The sequence below is a fragment of the Salvia splendens genome, chromosome 13, assembly GCF_004379255.2.
Source record: "Salvia splendens isolate huo1 chromosome 13, SspV2, whole genome shotgun sequence".
Lineage (NCBI taxonomy): Eukaryota > Viridiplantae > Streptophyta > Magnoliopsida > Lamiales > Lamiaceae > Salvia > Salvia splendens.
Window position 1 is genome coordinate 13,725,877 of NC_056044.1, and position 18,826 is coordinate 13,744,702.

General features: G+C 37.6%; 2 protein-coding genes across 4 annotated transcripts; one reads left to right on the forward strand and one right to left on the reverse strand.

Moving 5' to 3' along the window:
• Positions 1-3,020: 3,020 nt before the first annotated feature.
• On the reverse strand, positions 3,021-3,567 carry LOC121760532 (B3 domain-containing protein At2g24670-like). The gene is made up of 2 exons (XM_042156186.1): positions 3,547-3,567; positions 3,021-3,380 (listed from the first exon to the last, which is right to left on the reverse strand). The coding sequence occupies exons 1-2, from the start codon at positions 3,565-3,567 to the stop codon at positions 3,021-3,023; spliced, it is 381 nt and encodes a 126-aa protein (XP_042012120.1).
• Positions 3,568-8,356: 4,789 nt separating this feature from the next.
• LOC121760141 lies at positions 8,357-10,125 on the forward strand. Of its 3 annotated transcripts, XM_042155756.1 has the most exons (3): positions 8,357-8,536; positions 8,645-8,852; positions 9,674-10,125. In XM_042155756.1, the coding sequence occupies exons 1-3, from the start codon at positions 8,520-8,522 to the stop codon at positions 9,713-9,715; spliced, it is 267 nt and encodes an 88-aa protein (XP_042011690.1). In that variant the 5' UTR covers positions 8,357-8,519; the 3' UTR covers positions 9,716-10,125. The 3 variants fall into 3 exon arrangements, 2 of the variants coding, with proteins under 2 accessions (XP_042011690.1, XP_042011689.1); XR_006041830.1 differs by having other exon boundaries at positions 8,357-9,593; XM_042155755.1 differs by having other exon boundaries at positions 8,357-8,852.
• Positions 10,126-18,826: the final 8,701 nt, after the last annotated feature.

Below are 18,826 nucleotides of genomic sequence, written 5' to 3' on the forward strand. Positions count from 1 at the left end.
CGTTGGATAAATTTATGTGTTTTGGATTTCTGAAACTAGGTTCTGTTGAACATAAAATCGTTCCTTACTGGGTGAACTTGTGTTGTAATTTTCAGGGTGCAATTTAAGTACGCAAAACAAGTAATAAATCCCTAAATATACTACTTCTGCAAGTATACAGACGTGCAATGCAGTATAAAAGATGTCGAACCCAAATGGAGGAGATTTATTGCTAAAACGATTAAACCTAACTAAAAAGCAGTAAAGTTGTTTGATTTTGGGTTTTTGATCAAGAGGCGATTGAAGGCCGAAACGAGAAAGTGAAATGCAAGGAAATCACGATAAAGAGGGTAGACTACTCCTAGCTTGTTTCGGGCCACTTGTTCACATGAATCCTAATGTCTAATTAATTTCCATTATTTATCGGGATCGTGTTGATTTTACGCTCTCGCGCAGCTAATCACTGATCGTGGAATTTTACACCTAGGATAAGCTGATCACGTCCTCTAGGCTCTACTCACCAACCCCTCACTCTTACAGTCGCATAGTAAGCTCGGGATTGGCTTCTACGAACATTCAACACCCAAGATCCACACTGGACTATCCCCCGATCAGTTTTAGCCCTAGGATTTCTTATCTATGTTAGCTCCCTACTCCAAGTTAAAGAGACATTGAAGTTACGGCCATTACCGGATTAAGTTTGCTAGCAAAACCCAACACGAATTGAAATAAACACATAGACAAGAACTAAAATACGGAAATCAATCAAAACACAATCATGGATTCATATTTACAAGCTTCCCTAATTAACTAGGAGTAATCCCTAAAATCTAGTCACTCATAGTAGGTAACAATACAAGAAAACAAATAAATGCTACCATATGGGCAAGATTAGGGAAGAATTAGCCTCAAGCTTCTTCTTCTTCTTCCTCCCAAAAATGGAAGATCAATTGCTAACTAATTAGCAATCACAAATTAAGACTAAATCTTAGCCATTAGATTAGAAGATCTAGTGGTTGAAATAATGCCCCATAGTCCATAGATTATATTTTAAATTAAAAACAATTATTAAATAAACATAAATGGTATTAATGTCAATTCTCTCTCATCAAAATCATCTTAAAATTTTAAATTTACGTAACTATCTCGATTTAAATTATTTTTTCACAAAAAATATATCAAATTAAAGATAATTTTATAAGGATTCCAACGAGATCTCAATTGCATATGTTCCGAATGTTCGGGTGATGAAATTTAATAAATTATATTTCAATTTTCGTACATGTTGATAAGCAGATTTTATCAACAAATGTAAAAAAATCTCAATATAGTGTAGGCAAAATCTCAATATATTGTAAGTAAAATATCAATAAAAATGTGTTGATATTTTCTTGTACTTGTGTTGATATTCTCATGTCATATTGTTGATATTTGTAATACACTCTGTTGATATAAAAAAACACCCACGAAAATTATCATATGAAAACATAATGACGATATTACCCTTTTGTTGATATTTTGTCTACTATTTATTGAAATTTGTGAGCTTTAATCTTATCCACTCATTTCAAAATCTAAGGGAGTAGATTTAGTCTTAGTTTTGTATTATGGTGTTATAAGCATTAGAAGAGGACCCTATATATATAGGGTCCTGTTAGGTTGAAATTTTTGGGCCTAATTGAGAACTAAGATGCATTTTCAGCCACTCATTCACAATTTTCGCGCGATATAAACTACAGAGACATTATGTCGAATAGGGCACATAATTGTTATTTTCGCGCGATGTCAACAGCAACATTTTACAAATAATTAATGTCAACAACAAATATTTCCATGTCAACGACCTATATTATTTATGTCAACAACAACGTTTTACATATAATATATGTAGATATATGTAGTTGACATTATATGAATGTAGTTGACATGGATTATATATGTAATTGACATGGATTGTACACACTTAGTTGACATTATATGTATGTAGTTGACATGAATTATATATGTAGTTGACATTATATGTGTGTAATTGACATTAAAAAAGGGAGATAGCTAAACCTCGAATCTAACTCTTAGCAACTAATTCCCAACTGGGGAATATCACCAAACACCTAGAGTGCATTATGATTAAGTTTGATTCCCCAATCCAGCTCACATCCAACACAATTGATAATCTAAACCCTAAAACTTCCAATTCCATAAACGAATCAATAATTAAGCTAGCACAAAGTTCAAATCATATAACAAAAGCAAATTTTGGAAAATCAATCTCTCAAATCAGTTCACATCCAACACAATTGATAATGCAAAGCCTAATATTTTCATCACAATTTTAATAATCTTATTCTATTTTCACCCAAATCACGGCAAAAGACCGTCGCCTCCAAATGCATAACCCACGAATCATGAAGCTTGAGAACGTCCTGCTCGACGAGAACATGAAGGCTCGAGGAGTTCAAGCATCGAGAGGGGCTGGAGGCGCTGAGCATCTAGAGGGCGACACCGGCTGTCAGTGAGGCGCGATGACGTTGCCTGAACCGAGTAGTGGAAACGTTTGGCTGTGCAGCGAGAGAGAGAAGTGATAGGCGACGGATTTTTGCTCTCTGAATTTAGGGACGGATGAGAGATGCATTGAGGGAAGACGGAGGTTACCAATTGCTTTTGAAATTAGGTTGCCGAGGGAGAGAGAAGATGGGTGCTAAGTACCATTATGCCCTTTCATAATTAATTAATCCTATAATACATTTCATGTGGCAAATTCTGGACCACTCATATAATAAAAATGAGTGGCTGATCTCAATTGATCACAACCCTATATATATATATATATATATATATATATATAGGTCCATGATCAATTGAGATTTTTTAGGCTAATTGAGAAATGAGATGCAATATTAGCCACTCATTTTTATTAAATGAGTGGTCCAGAATTTGCCACATGAAAAATATTTTTAGATTAATTAATTATAAAAGGGCGGAATGGTAATTTCATGTTTAAAATGGGTTGTTCAGCTTGTGTTCTCCCTCTCCTTCCCAAATCACCGACGCAGATCCACGACCCTCACGTCCACGCGGCCCTTCCTCCTCGCCCTGAGGCGGCGCCGCTCCTCCTCCGTCAGGAAGCCGTCGCTGATCTGGCTCGCCGGGATCGAGAGGCGGTTGTGGTTTTTGCTCACGTCGGTGCGGAACAGCTCCTTCTGAATCACCAGCGTCGCCGGCGCCGTCAGCTCCTTCCCGCGCGCCATCTCCTCGATCGCCCTCCTGAATTCCTCCGGCAGCTGCGGCGGCAGCGGCCGATCATGTTCCTGATGCGGCGAATTTTGCCTTATACTCCTCGGCGGCGCTAATTTGGATTGCGCGCTGCGCGGCGGCGGCGAGTACGTCGAATTTGTGGCCTTCTATTGTGAACAACAGAACAAGTCTTCCACATCTTTCAATGTTAAATCCCTAAATCCCATGAAAATCTGTCTCTGCGGCGTTTTTGTCGGATGTTGTTTATTTGTTGAAAATCTGCAGCATTGGCTGTTGGTTTTTGGGTGAACAAATTTGCTGTTGACATTATACTGAAACTTCAGTTGTAGACATTTGCTGTTGACATGTTGAAATGTAGGAGATGCTGGTTTGTTGACATTGTGAATCGAAGATGAAAATTTAGGATGACATTTTGTAGGTGCCTTTGGAGGTCTGTTGACATATTGACATTTGCGTTGCTAGTGACATTTCTCTGAAATTTATGAATACATTATGGGATGTTTTTTGCTGACATTTGTGGAATTAGCATGAGAACATACCTTGAGCTTCGTAAGACATATCCATAAAATACCAATTTGGTAGATGAGATCGTATAAAATATTGACATGTCATGTCAACTACGGTACATATCGTGTCAACTACACGTACAAGCCATGTCAACTGTGTTACAAGTCATGTCAACTACACGTACAACCATGTCAACTGCACATAGAAACCATGCCAACAACAATTATAAGTCATGTCAACTAGACATACAAGCCATGTCAACAATCCGACACATTATAACACGAAATGACACTTATACCCCCGTGTTGACATAATGTGATAGCTGTTGACATGTCGTTAATCTTGTGGATTAGTGGCTGAGATTGCATCTCATTTCTCAATTAAGCTAAAAAATCTCAACCTAACAGGACCCTATATATATATATATATATATATATATATATATATATATATATATATATATATATATATATATATATATATATATATATGATTATGTTAAGATGACAACCCTTGTGAAAGTGACAACGTACCACCAATCTCGTGCTGCCATGTGGCACGCTATCCAGCAATATTAGGGGCGTATCCAACAATATCATAGTAAGCGTTTTAGATGGATTCAACTGAAACATTCTATGCCTATACTGCAATACTCAACAATCCACACTGCAATCCACCTACTACTATCATGCAATCTGTAAACGCATATTAAATGAATATTGTTGGATAACGCCTCTAATATTGCTGGATAACGTGCCACGTGGCAGCACAAGATTGTTGGTACGTTGTCACTTTAAGAAGGGTTGTCATCTTAACATAATCCTATATATATATAGGGGTGTGTTAGGGTCCTTCACAGCTTTTTGGTGTAAGCTTCAAACAGATCACAACCCTTGGATCCTTGAATTGGATGGTTGTGATGATCTGCATTATTTGACGAAAAATCGGCATTATTGGTCGGTGTACATTATTAGAATGAAAATCTATACTATTACATTATAATGGTGCATTATTAGTCGGTGTGCATTATTCAACTGAAAATCTGCATTATTAAACGACACGTGGCATTAATCTAACCCGTTGGATGACAAAATCGTGGGGTTGAGATTTAGTTGAATGTTTGGACAATATATATATATATATATATATATATATATATATATATATATATATATATAGTCTCAGGGGTGCGTTATAATGCTAACTTTTCTTAAATTACTAACTTGCTAACTCATCAAGGTAGTGAATTAAAAATGTCAACACGAACACATTAAAATGTCAACACATATTTGTGTTGACAAATAAACGGTGTTGACATTTAAATATTAATGTCAACACAATGTATTAAGTTTATGTTGACATTTCAGTATCATCGTGTTGACATTTTTAATAGACTACGTTGATGAGTTAGCAAGTTAGCAATTTAAGAAAAGTTAGCAACGGATCACAACCCTAGAGTCTCATTATTCACAAATCCAGTCCTAAAGACCGAACTAGAGACCAAATTAGGACCCTCCATTCTCTTAATCTTGTGGTTAGGATTAATTTACAATTAATATAATATTTTATTCAATTTTTAATTATGTTTTTATTATTTATTATTATAATTTTTAATTTTTTTTAAATTTGTAAAAAAAATTAATTTTTTTATTCAATAAAAACTTGCTGGAGTAAATAATGAACTATATTCACTAAATAATAAACTAAATGAACGTATGTTATGAAGTAATTTTTCGCATTCATTACATACCGAATTTACTTAAAACTGAAAGATAATTATGTCATAACACATTATGAAGTAATAACTTAATGGAATGAAGTAATAAACTAAAGGAATGAAGTAATAGCATGATTGAATGAAGTAATAAACTAATGAAATGAAGTAATAGCATGACTGAATGAAGTAATAAGTTCATTTGGTTCATTATTTATTGAATATAGTTCATTACTACCGCTTAATGTTTAACACTAAAATTTGTTGTATCATTAATGTATTTCAATAACATGTCAAAATGACTTCATAACATATGTTCATTTAGTTCATTATTTAGTGAATATAGTTCATTATTTACTCCGGCAAATTTTTATTGAATAAAAAAAAGTTTTTGTTTAATAAAATATTAAATTAATTGTAAATTAATCCTAACCACAAGATTAAGAAAATGGAGGGCCCTAATTTGGTCTCTAGTTTGGACTTTAAGAAGGGTTCGACATTGATCCCAACTATATATGTATATATCAAACAAAAATTAATTAATAAGTTTGATTAACCCTATATATCTATCACTTTCATTAAACAAAAAATAATTAATAAGTTTGATTAATTCAGGAATAGAGATTATTATTTCTAGAAAATCAAAATAAAAAATTAATCCTAATTAATAAGTCTTGATTAATTCAAAAATAGAGTTTATGATTTCTATAAAATTAAAAATTTCAAATAGAGATTAATTATAATAATTTTATTTTAATAATAAATATAAATATTTAGGGTCATGCTAAAATGCATTTAGTTATCCAATATACAACTAAGACCAATCATACACCATTATATGTTAAAATGAGTGGATGATATTAAATTTCACAAATTTTAATAAATAGTAGATCTATAATCAATAAAAGGGTAAAATCGTCAACACATAAAAAATATGATCATTTTCGTGGTTTTTCCTTATATCAAAATAGTGTATTAAAAATATCTACACAATGATATAGATATTTCAACATACGTACTCGGAAGCTTCAGCACACTTATTTATATTGTACCTTCGTTATATTGAAACTTTAGATACATTTATTGATATAAAATATGATTACCAATATATAAGAAAAATTATAAAATTCCATCATTCCATCATCGTCGGAACATATGCAATTGGGATCTCGTTAGAATCCTTATAAAATTACCTATAATTTAGGGGTGAGCAAAAAAACCAGAAACCGAATATCCGAACCGAACCAAACCGAAATTTTGAAATTCGGTTCGGTTATTTCGGTTTTTCGGTTCGGTTCGGTTTTGAAAATACAAAAATTTCGGTTTTTCGGTTCGGTTCGGTTCGGGCGAAGAAAAAAACCAAAAAACCGAATAACCGAATTATATATATATATTCTATTAATTTAATATATTATATTATATATAATATATAGTATATTCTTTTAATAAATTCTACTATATTATATATATTATATGTATTATTAATTTATATTATATATAAATATTCTATTAGTATATATAAAATAAAATAAATTACACACACATATATTAATATTATATTTATTTTTTCGGGTTTTTCGGTTTTTTCAGTTTTGTTCGGGTTTTTCGGTTTTTTAAGTTCGGTTTTCAGTTTTTCGGTTTCGGTTTTTCGGTTTTTCGGGTTCGGTTCGGTTTGGATTTTGAACTAAATTCGGTTTTTCGGTTTTGGTTCGGTTTTGACAAAAAACCGAACCGAAACCCGAATGCACACCCCTACTATAATTTGATATATTTTTTACCAAAAAAATAATTTAAATCGAGATAGTTGCGTAAATTTAAAGTTATAAAATTTTATCTACCATATATAAGAATTGTCATTAATAGCCTTTGAGTTTATTTAATAATTAAAAATTTAAAACATAATCCACTTGCTATCATTTCAACCACTAGATCTCATAATCTAAAGTTATAAAATTTTATCTACCATATATAAGAATTGCATTAATAGCCTTTGAGTTTATTTAATAATTAAAAATTTAAAACATAATCCACTTGCTATCATTTCAACCACTAGATCTCATAATCTAATGACTAAGAATTGGTCTTAGTTTGGAATTACTAATTAATTAGCAATTGATTACAATTCTAAATATTAAATAATTAGGTTAGTAATGATATACTCCTTTCGTCTCTAAAAATTTGTCACTTATTTGCATTTTTGTTCGCCCCTAAAAATTTGTCACCTTTCAATTTTACTATTTTTAGTAATAGACCTCACATTCCACCAACTCATTCTCACTCATATTTTATTATAAAAGTAATATATAAAAGTAGAATGTATATTTTAATAACTTTTTCAACTCATTTTCTATTACTCTCTCCGTCCCACTTTAGGAGTCTCGGTTGACCATTTTTGGGTGTCCCACTTTGGGAGTCCCGGTTGAAATATTCCATAAATGGTAATATAGGCCCCACATTCGACTAACATTTTTTCCACTCACATTTTATTATAAAACTAATACTCTCTACATCCCATAATAGATGTCACACTTTCCTTTTTTAGTTTGTCCCACAAAAGATATCACATTTTCTTTTTAGGAAAAAGTTATGTCGCACATTAATATAAATATATTATTTTCTCTCTCTACTCAACACACAAAACAACATCTCCTAAAATCTCGTGTCAATCACCAAGTGTGACATCAGACTAAAAGAGTCTGTATTAAAGTAGGACTCACATTCCATTATCTATTTTTACCCACTTTTTTTTTCATTTCTTAAAATCTGTGTCGAACTCAAATGAGACTCCTAAAGTGGGATGTAGGAAGTAACATTTTTTAAAAGTCGTGTATGATGACAAATTATTAGGGATGAACTAGAGTATGATAAAGAAACACTAGTGGGCCAGTAGCTATAGACAAATTGAATCAACTACTATGAATTTTTAAATATCTACTTGAAGACAGTGCGTCAATTATGAAGGCTGATAATTTGATTCAACTTGTCTGTACTTCCACATCCTCAAAGCATTATCTGTAACCTACACGACATTTCCAGAGTAAAGAAAAGAAAAAGAAGAACAAATATGAATGGTCGCCTCTGGTTTGTCTAATGCAGATTTTCGATCAGATCGAGCTTCATCCTTCCCCGCCAATTTCACTGGACAATATGCAAGTTGAATCTCTGACTCAAATTGTTGCATTCCTGCAGGAATTTCTCGAAGGTTACAAGTCTCCTTTTGCTGACGGCGATGAAGCAGATCCGCTGGAGATGCGCATCGCAGACGCAGTTTACACGGCTGAAGACGCTATCGAATCTCACATTGTGGATCAAACTCTTTCTGCCGCCTCTGAAGATAAAAGGGATCCGCTTGGAATCTTCAATTGCTTTCGAGGCCCAAAGGAGACCCAAAATGATGGTCCAATAATTACTTCAAACTCTTATGCAACCCCATTTATTGCTCACCATTTTGATATATGTGCTTGGGTTACAATTTCTCAACAATATAACACAAAAGAACTTCTTTGTCAAATTCTATCTCAAGGTTGAGTAAAATGAGAGCTGACAAAGAAAATTTGTCTCGGGTGAATAAGAATTGGTTGAGTAGAATGAGTGAAGATGAAATAGGAGTAGGAGTCCACAAATGTTTATCATATAGAAGGTTTTTGATTGTGTTGGATGATACGTGGAGTGTTGAGGCATGGGAAAAGCTACAACGCTATTTTCCTAACAATAGTAATGCTAGTGTGGGATATCAACTAGATAACTCTTATGGCATTAAAATGAAATATATGGACGAGAAAAGTAGTTGGAATATGTTCTGCAAAATTGTATTTAGGGGGACAAGTTGTCCTTTGGAATTGGAGAAAATTGGAAAGAAGATTGTAGTGAGTTGCAGATGACTTCCATTATCAATCGGTGTGATAGGAGGTCTTTTGGAAAAAGTGGAAAGAACCAAAAATTGTTGACAATCTATACAGATAAGCATAAATTCAGTAGTGAATTTGGAGAAGGATAAACATTGCTTGAAAATACTGAAGTTGAGTTATAGCTATTTGCCAGTTTATCTTAAGCCGTGCTTTTTATATATGGGAATGTCTGAGGAGGATAGTGAAATTCGAGTCTCAAGACTCATCCATCCGAAGGATTTCTAAAACCAGTAAGGAACAAGAGTTTGGAAACAGTTGCAAAAGAGTATTTAGATGAACTAGCTGATAGAAATCTAATTCTTGTCCACAGGTTGGGGAATACTGGAAACATGAAGTACTTGAAAATTCATGATATGTTGAGAGATGCCGAAAAGAAGATGTTTTATCATGTGGTAGGGAAACATAGTCCTCAAGGCACACGTAGCCAACGCCGTGTAGTAGTTCCAAGAAGCACTTCAAAGAAAGAGGTCCTCCATGCGATGCGATCTACACCACATATCCGTCCCTATACAAGTGATCATGAAAGAGTTCAACTGTTGCCCAATCTAAGATTATTAAGGACACTGAAAGCATGTGACAATGGTCGCTCGGGACCTATTGAAAATGTTTGAGTTAATTAGTTTGCGGCTTCCTGTTGTTAGATCTCATGGGTATCCCCACCTTCCTTCTTCAATCAATCTTCTTTCGAGTCTACAAACATTAATTGTTTCACGTCTTACAGACGACATTAATGCACCTATTGAAATTTGGAACATGCCTCAACTTAGACATGTTCATTTACATGATCCATGGAGGGGCGCATTGCATCTCCTAGATCCTACTAGTGACAACATTGTTATCATGGAGAATCTACATACGCTCAAAGGAGTAAAGAATTTTTAAGTGTGATGAGATAATGGTTCGTAGAATTCCCAATATCAAAAAATTGTGATTAGTTTATCATGAAGATAAGAGAATTGAGTTGGATGATGGCTATTGTATTCACAACATCGAACGTCTACAGAAGCTTGAATCTCTTAGCTAAGGAGGATTACATATCGAATCTCATAGGGCTAATTTTTTACTAACGCTTATGTAACGCCCCACTTTTTGAACCCTAATTTTTGAACCCTATAATTTTTGCATTAAATGCTTTTAATCCCATGAAGTATGTGGATTAAATGATGAGTGAATTAATTGCATGTTTTCCTTGTGACCTAATTGTGTTTTGGAGTTGAGATTTGGTTTAAATGGTCAATATCGTTGAATATGTGACGTGGAGGTGTAATAGTCAATCTGGTTGAGTTTTATGACGTGGTGACTGAGATTGAATAGGTTCATCGATAACTATTTTACCCATTTTTTTTTGGAAATTTCGACCATGACTATTTATTGGAGAGGAATCCTATTTTCTTGGATTTAATTAATTGCTAGGGATATTTATCCAAATTAAATCCAAAACCCAATTATTCTTTATTTTCTTCATGAGAAAATCAACCCCCATGCTTGTTCCTAGGGAGATTTCGAAAATCTCCTATTTATGGAGAGAAGGAATTATTTATTATATTATTTGATCCCTTATTTATTCCCTCCCATAAATTCAAATACCCTAGCAAATCTTGCCTTATCTTATTCAAATTAAAGATTTGAAATTGATTCCTTGTGGAGGAAGCATAATTCACTCCACTTCCCTTTTTTTTATTGAGGGAATTATTATTTTATTCTGCTCCGTGATATATTGCTCTCCGTGAAAATCTAAATAAATCCTACACATATTTAATAGGCAAAAATCGCCTACTCCCTATTTAATAGTGGGATTTTATTATTTTATTCTGCTCCGTGATATTTTATTTCACTCCGTGAGAACTATTTCATATGCTAATTAATTAGCATAGAATTTGAAACCTCCTTAATTCTTCCCAAAAAATCACGCCAACCTCCCTCCCTCATATCTTCCCAAATCTTTATTTATTTAATTGTGGGATTATATTCTTGAACCCTATAAATAAGAGAGAAAAACCCTAACCCTAGCCAAACTACACGCCTCCCTCACTCCCACACGCCACTTTTCTCTCTTCCACTCTTCTTCAGCTTGTTTTCTATTTTACTCAAGATCTCTTCATTCCTTGCAAAGAATTGAAGTAGAAACTCAAGAATTTGTTGAAGAATCAAGGCTATTACTTTGTTCTACCATTCGTTCTATCAAGGAAAGGTATTTTAGATCTATCTTTTCTCATCTAACCGATCAATCAGTGTTCTTGAACCCTCATGCATATAGATCGAGTGAAAGGGGGGAAAACAGTTGATGAAAGGGAAACATGTATGTGTGTGTGTGTCAGCATGTATGTGTGTGTGTGTGTCGGCGTGTGTGTGTGTCGATGTATATGTATGATGTGTGTTGTGCGAAGAACACTCATGCGTGGCCATGTTGTGATGGTAGATCTGACATTGAAGTATGAATAAATTGATATTATGAGCATGCCATGATTGTGAATGTTAATATAAAACCAATCGGTGGAAAAAGGGAAACGTTTGGGGGCATGCATGATTTTGAGTTCGTTGATTGAGACTGATTCGTGATACATATTATCTAAAGGTGATAACTCGCGCACGAAGCGTGATAGCAAAGGGAAGAAAGTACTTGAAATTTGAGCGGTCGAGATGGGCTTTCTTTTAAATAAGGACAATGTCCCAAATATTTTTATCGACGGAAATGCAACTATGTTTATCATGCCGTGTTTTGATTTTAACGTGCCTATCTGATGTGGCTTTTGCCATTATTATTTAAATCAAATTCGGGTCCTCGTAGGGCCGCAAACCCTACTTGGATTAGTGTACACCTATGGTAGACCGTGTGCTAGCGTACGGGCTGGCCGGTGTAGTGACTTGGTTTGTGGCCACATTCCATGTCATGTATTGGCAGATATGGTTAATGTCTATGGGAAAATGACTGATCAGTCGACTTTTACTATGGGAAATGATTTTGAGTGCCTCAGGCCTTTCTAAAGCTAAACCCCGATGGTTACTTACGTATGGCATGATAAATAATAGTTTTATTGAAAATGTTTTCGGCATGAGCCCATTGAGTATTTTTATAGTACTCAGCCCTGCATGTGTTTTCCCTATGTGCAGGTTGAGTGGCGACGAGAGTATGGTGGTGTTGAGCAAGTTAATTGGAGAATGAATTGTTTACCTTTAAATTATGAGTGTCGTTGTGTCTTCACACATGACGTCACTCTTTCTCTTGGTCGTTTCCGCTGTGACATTTCTTTTACTTATCATTATTGAGCCTGCAACTTAAATTGTTTGGATATTGAATACTTGGGATTTTATTAGTTAATGTCAAACTCTTGGTCATTTTCTTTGAATATTAATTGTAGGTCCAACTCGTTATTGAAACCCTAGTTCTATTCGTCTGTTTATTAAATTCGTTTAATCACGATCGCCCGCATTTATTAACCCTAAAGGGCGGTCGTGACAGTTTGGTATCAGAGCCTCAGTTTCTTTCCGCTCTGGACCCAAGAGTCTTTTTTAGTCAAAATCTATCCTTGTACTAATTGGCTTAAGTGTTAAACATCGAATGCTCAACACCGCATCTCGCCCCGCCCAACCACGAAGAAAGAGATAAAAATATTTTTGTGAGTTTTTGGATTGAATAACAGAAGTTTGGAAATTTCGATGGGATACATTACCCTTGTGAAAAATGAAATTTTATTTGGGATTACATAATTCTCGTGAGATTGTGAAACGCGAAGTATGATTGCAATTGTTAGACTATACTATGAAACAACTCATATTGGAAACGTGTTTTTTTTTCTTTCCTTGCAACCTTACAAATTGTACGATGAATGTAAAACTTTACGATAATAATGAACGTGGAGGTGCGAAATGCTTAGTGCTAGGCGAGTAGCCTATGGGGAAGTCAACATACTACGATTCGACGAAACACGAAAATGCACGAACTAATAACCTTGGAATATAAATTCTTGACATGATGCTACTACCTCAATCTTTTGATATATAACCATCTTCATATGTATCATATTCTCAACATCTTTTTAGAAACTTAAACCCCATTGTTTCCTTCTATCCTTGGGATGATGCTGAGTTCTTTTTTTTTTAGATGGTCCAACAGTATTATGCTCCGATGCGTAATCGTTACGCTGGCAATAAGAACCTCCCAGTTGAGAGCTACCGAGAATACGAGTGGGATGGGGAGATCTTCCTTATGTCCTACGTCACCGAGTTTTACAATCAATAGATGAACGCCTACGCGTATGGGGGAGCCACCCATCACGCAGGAATCGTAAAGCTCATCCACACTCTACCATCTCCTTGGAGCGAGTGGGTCGCCGAGGCGGCGGAATCGTTCACATGGTATAGCCCGCCCGAATACACACCGCGGGGGGACATGATCGGCCTTTTAAAGGTACTACTTCCGGCCATGACAGCTGCCTCCGACGGACCGCCACGTGATCCACCTCCACATATCTATCCGCCGGGTCCAGCCCTCATGCGGAAGTATTGCTACGACGAGGAGCTACATGTCTCCCGTGTTCCTAAGAGAAGGAGACTCGAGATGCGTACTTCAGCCCCTCTAAGAATAGACAGAGAGGTCGATAGGATGCTCGAGATGACCCCTCCACCCTTAGGTGCCGAGGAGGAAAACGAGGAAGAGGAACCAGTCAAGGGGGCACGGGACTCAAATATGGAAAGTGTTGGAGAGTCCGAGGAGCCGGAAGAGGATGAGGACGGAGATAATTAGAAATGATAATTGTTGAATAGATTGTTTCACCTTCCCCATGTTTTGATACTCTATTGTTTGGCTTGACCTTTACCATTTTCTTTCCACGTTTTGCTTTACTCATTTTGCCTTCGTTATATTGATATTAAAACTTCTTGGAGGCAACGTTTTGACATATTGTGGGAATTTTCATCTTTTGCTATCCTATTGTGCAATGGTCCTTTATTATTCCTTACTATCCTATGGTGCAATTGTCTTTTGTTATACTATCGTGCAAATATCCTTTACTACCTTATTGTGCAATTATCTTTTGATTACTCCATTGTACAATTGCCTTTTTGCCATCTTATTATGCAATTGTATTATTCTGTTGTGCAACTGCCTTTTACTATCCTATTGTGCCCTTATATTTTGCTATTCTATTGTACAATTGTCTCTTGTTACACTATTGAACAATTACCTTTTACTATCCTGTTGAGCAATCGCCTTTTGCTATCTTATGGTACGATTGCCTCTTGCTATGCTATTTTGCAATTTCTCTCTTGCTATCATTTTGTGCAATTGTATTTTGATATCCTTGCAAAAGCCCTTTATTATCCTATGATGCAATTGTCCCTTGGTCCCCACTTTTCAACTATACCACATGACTATTCTTGGATTTTGAATAAATGCGATAATAACTCGTGTGACAATGAATCAGAATGCTGCCAAGACGTAACATAAGACGTGAGGACGATGGAAGAAGAAACTGTGACACAACTAATCCCGCCACCACCACCTCCTCCACCTCCGGTTGACTGTGAAATTGTGAAGCTATTCCTAGAGCAAAAACCTCCCGTCTTTGACGGAATGGGAGAACCGGCCAAGGCCGCCGAATCATGGATACGCTCATTGGAGCGCATTTTCGCAATCCTAGGGGTGCAATGATAGAGAACGGTTGAGTTGTGTGACCTACCAACTAACCGAGTCTGCTGACTTCTGGTGGGATACCGAGATGAAGACAATGCCCCGAGATCAAGCAGTGGGATGACTTGGGAAGGCTTCAAGACAGAAATATATAATAAGTACGTGCCAAAGAGCTATCGGAAGGCAAATGCATCAGAATTCTACAATTTCAACCAAGGGCGCATGACCATGACCGAATATGACCGTGCGCTCAACAGCATGACCCGGTACGCACCTGATCAAGTCGATACTGACAAAAAGCTGGCGGAAAAGTTCCGTGAGGGACTAAGGCATGAGATAAGGATGTCGTTGGCTAGTCGTGGGAGACTCCCCTACACGGAAGCGTTAGCCCTTGCACTAGATATTGAGGCAGCTATGCCCAAGGAGAGGATGAAGGAAAACACTATTTTGGCACTACCTCCACCACACCACTCTCGAGAGAAGAGGAAGTGGGAGGGAAATAGGACCCCATACGACAACAAGATGTACCAGCCCACTCAGAACTAACCACAGTATGGGGGAGGGCAAAACTCATCTAACCAGAGAGGTGACTTCCGACCCAAGCCACCCCAATGCAATGTGTGCTCCAAGTACCATTTTGGAGAGTGTAGAATTCAGAACACCACTAAGTGCTTTAACTGTGGGGGAAACGGCCACTTCTCTAGAGAGTGTCCGAGCAAGAACGTGGGAATGGGGTCGAGGCAGAACACTCAAGAATCCCGCCAGCAGCCAAGGGCACCGCAAATTGAATCAAGGGGAAATCGCGATCAACCTCCGCGACAACAACAATCTTACCGCCCAAGACTTCTTCCCCAGGCTAGAGCATATGCCTTGAGTCAGAAACAACCCAAGATTGAACAAGGGAGTCACGAGAACGGAAACCTGGCAGGTATGGGAAAAATCCTCGACACACCTATTGTTGTATTGTTTGATACGGGCACAACGCATTCTTTCATATCTGAATTATGTGTGGACACCTTAAGTTCGTGTGCTTACAAATCTGAACATAAGATGATGGTATCCTCACCAGTGGGAGGGGTAATAGAGGTTTCTCGAGCATGCTCGAACGTAGAAATCGTTATGGGAGAACTTAAGTTAGTCGCTCACAACCTACAAGTCATGGCAATGGAGGATATTGACATAATTTTGGGAATGAATTGGTTAGCTGCGAATTTTGCTACTATTCGTTGCAAGGAGAGACAAATATCTCTGCAAGCCCCGGGGGAGGAACCCACCATATACTATGGAATCTTGATGAACCGGCGAACATCTATCATCTCCGCGCTTCAAGCTAGTACGATGGTGAGAAAAGAGCGTCCTGCTTATCTTGTCTATCTACAAAGGAAAGTGGAAGATGTTGCTGTTGTACGAGAATTTCCAGACGTTTTCGCTGAAGCTTTGCCTGGACCACCGCCAGATCGACAATTAGAGTTCACAATCGACCTAGAGCCAGGGTCGGCACCTGTGTCCAAGGCACTATACCGAATGACGCCTAAAGAGTTAGCGGAACTCAAGATACAACTTCAAGAGCTTATGGACCTGGGTTTCATTAGACCCAGTGTCACACCGTGGGGCGCTTCTGTGCTTTTTGTCAAGAAGAAGGATGGGTCGATGAGGATGTGTATCGACTATAGGGAGTTGAACAAAATGACCCTAAAAAACAAGTATCCACTGCCAAGGATAGATGACCTATTCGATCAACTCCGAGGAGCCGGTGTGTTCCCAAAGATGGACTTGAGGTCCGGATACCACCAATTGAGGGTCCGAAGGGAAGACATACCGAAGACCGCTTTCCGCACAAGATATGGTCAATATGAGTTTGTTTTAATGCCGTTCGGATTGACAAATGCACCCGCAGTATTCATGGATTTGATGAACCGAGTATTCCACCTATACTTGGATAAATTCGTCTTGGTCTTCATAGATGACGTACTTGTCTAATCGAAAAATGAGAAAGAGCACGAGGAGCATCTGGGAATCACCTTGGGGACGTTGAGGACCGAGAAGTTATACGCCAAATTCAGCAAGTGTGAGTTTTGGCTGAAAGAAGTTAACTTTCTTGGCCACATTGTGTCGGCAGAAGGAATCCGAGTGGATCCCGCCAAGGTTGAGGCGGTACAACAATGGAAGGCACCTTCGACACCAAACGAGATTCGAAGTTTCCTGAGTTTGGCAGGATATTACCGAAGGTTCATAGAGGGATTCTTTAAGATAGCGAGACCAATGACCCAACAACTCAAGAACGGGGTAAAAGTCAATTGGACCACGGAGTGTGAGGCAAGTTTTCTACTTTTGAAGGAGAAACTGACCACTGCACCAATCTTAGCTGTGCCAGAGCCTGGAATGAGCTACGTGGTCTACACTGACGCTTCGAAAGTGGGACTTGGGTGTGTTTTGATGCAAAACAACAAAGTGATTGCCTACGCATCACGACAATTGAGGCCACACGAGTTGAACTATCCAACCCACGACTTGGAGCTAGCAGCGGTTGTACACACCCTAAAGATTTGGAGGCATCATCTCTACGGGGTACGATGTGAAATCTTTACGGACCACAAAAGCCTGAAATACTTTTTCGAGCAAAAGGATTTAAATATGCGACAACGAAGATGACTCGAATTGGTAAAGGACTACGATTGTGGCATCAATTACCACCCTGGCAAGGCAAATGTAGTGGCAGATGCCTTGAGCCGGAAGGGCCATTCCCAACTGGCCACCTTTCTCACCAAAGAAGAAAGCTTGATACGCGAATTTAGCAAGATGCGTTTGGAAGTGGTAAGGGCACCTGAACGGTGGAAGGCCGAATTGCCACCTTGGTGGTTGCACCTGATCTAAGAACAAGAATTGCTGATGCCCAACGAATGGATGCGAAATTGTAAGAAATTCGAGTCGAAGTAAGAACTGGCAAATCTGGGAATTTCCGTGAAGAATCCGACAATGCCCTCACCTTTGAAGGGAGACTTTGCATACCGAGTTACGAGGAACTCAAAAATGAAATCATGAGTGAAGCACATGAGACTCCTTACACCGCTCACCCGGGGAGTACGAAGATGTATCAAGACTTGAAGAAGTCCTTTTGGTGGAATGGTATGAAGAGGGATATAGCGGCATTTGTGGAGCGCTGCTTAGCCTGCCAACAGGTGAAGGCTCTACATCAACGACAGTATGGAAAGCTATAACCGCTAGAGATTCCCGAGTGGAAATGTGAGCACATCGCCATGGATTTCATGACGGGATTGCCAAGGACTCTTAAAGGGAACACTGCCATTTGGGTAATTATAGACCGACTCACCAAGAGTGCACACTTCATACCGATTCCCATAACCTATGGATCAAACAAGCTAGCTCAAATTTATATAAGGGAAATAGTGCGACTGCATGGAGTCCCAGTGACGATCACGTCTGACCGTGACCCGAAGTTCACTTCAAGATTTTGGATCAGCCTACAACGTGAGCTAGGAACTCGATTGAATTTTAGCACAGCGTTTCACCGCAGACAGATGGGCAGTCTGAAAGAACGATCCAAACTCTCGAGGATATGTTGAGAGCTGTGGTGCTCGACCAAGGAGAAAGTTGGGAGTCCGTACTACCACTGATTGAGTTCACCTACAACAACAGTTTACAGGCAACAATAAACATGGCGACGTATGAAGCCTTGTATGGGAGAAAGTGTAGATCCCCGCTCTACTGGGACGAAGTTGGCGAGAGAAGAGTGCTTGGGCCCGATACAGTTGAAGAGATGGTTGGAATTGTTTGACAAATTCGTGAAAGGATAAAAGAAGCTCAAGACAGACA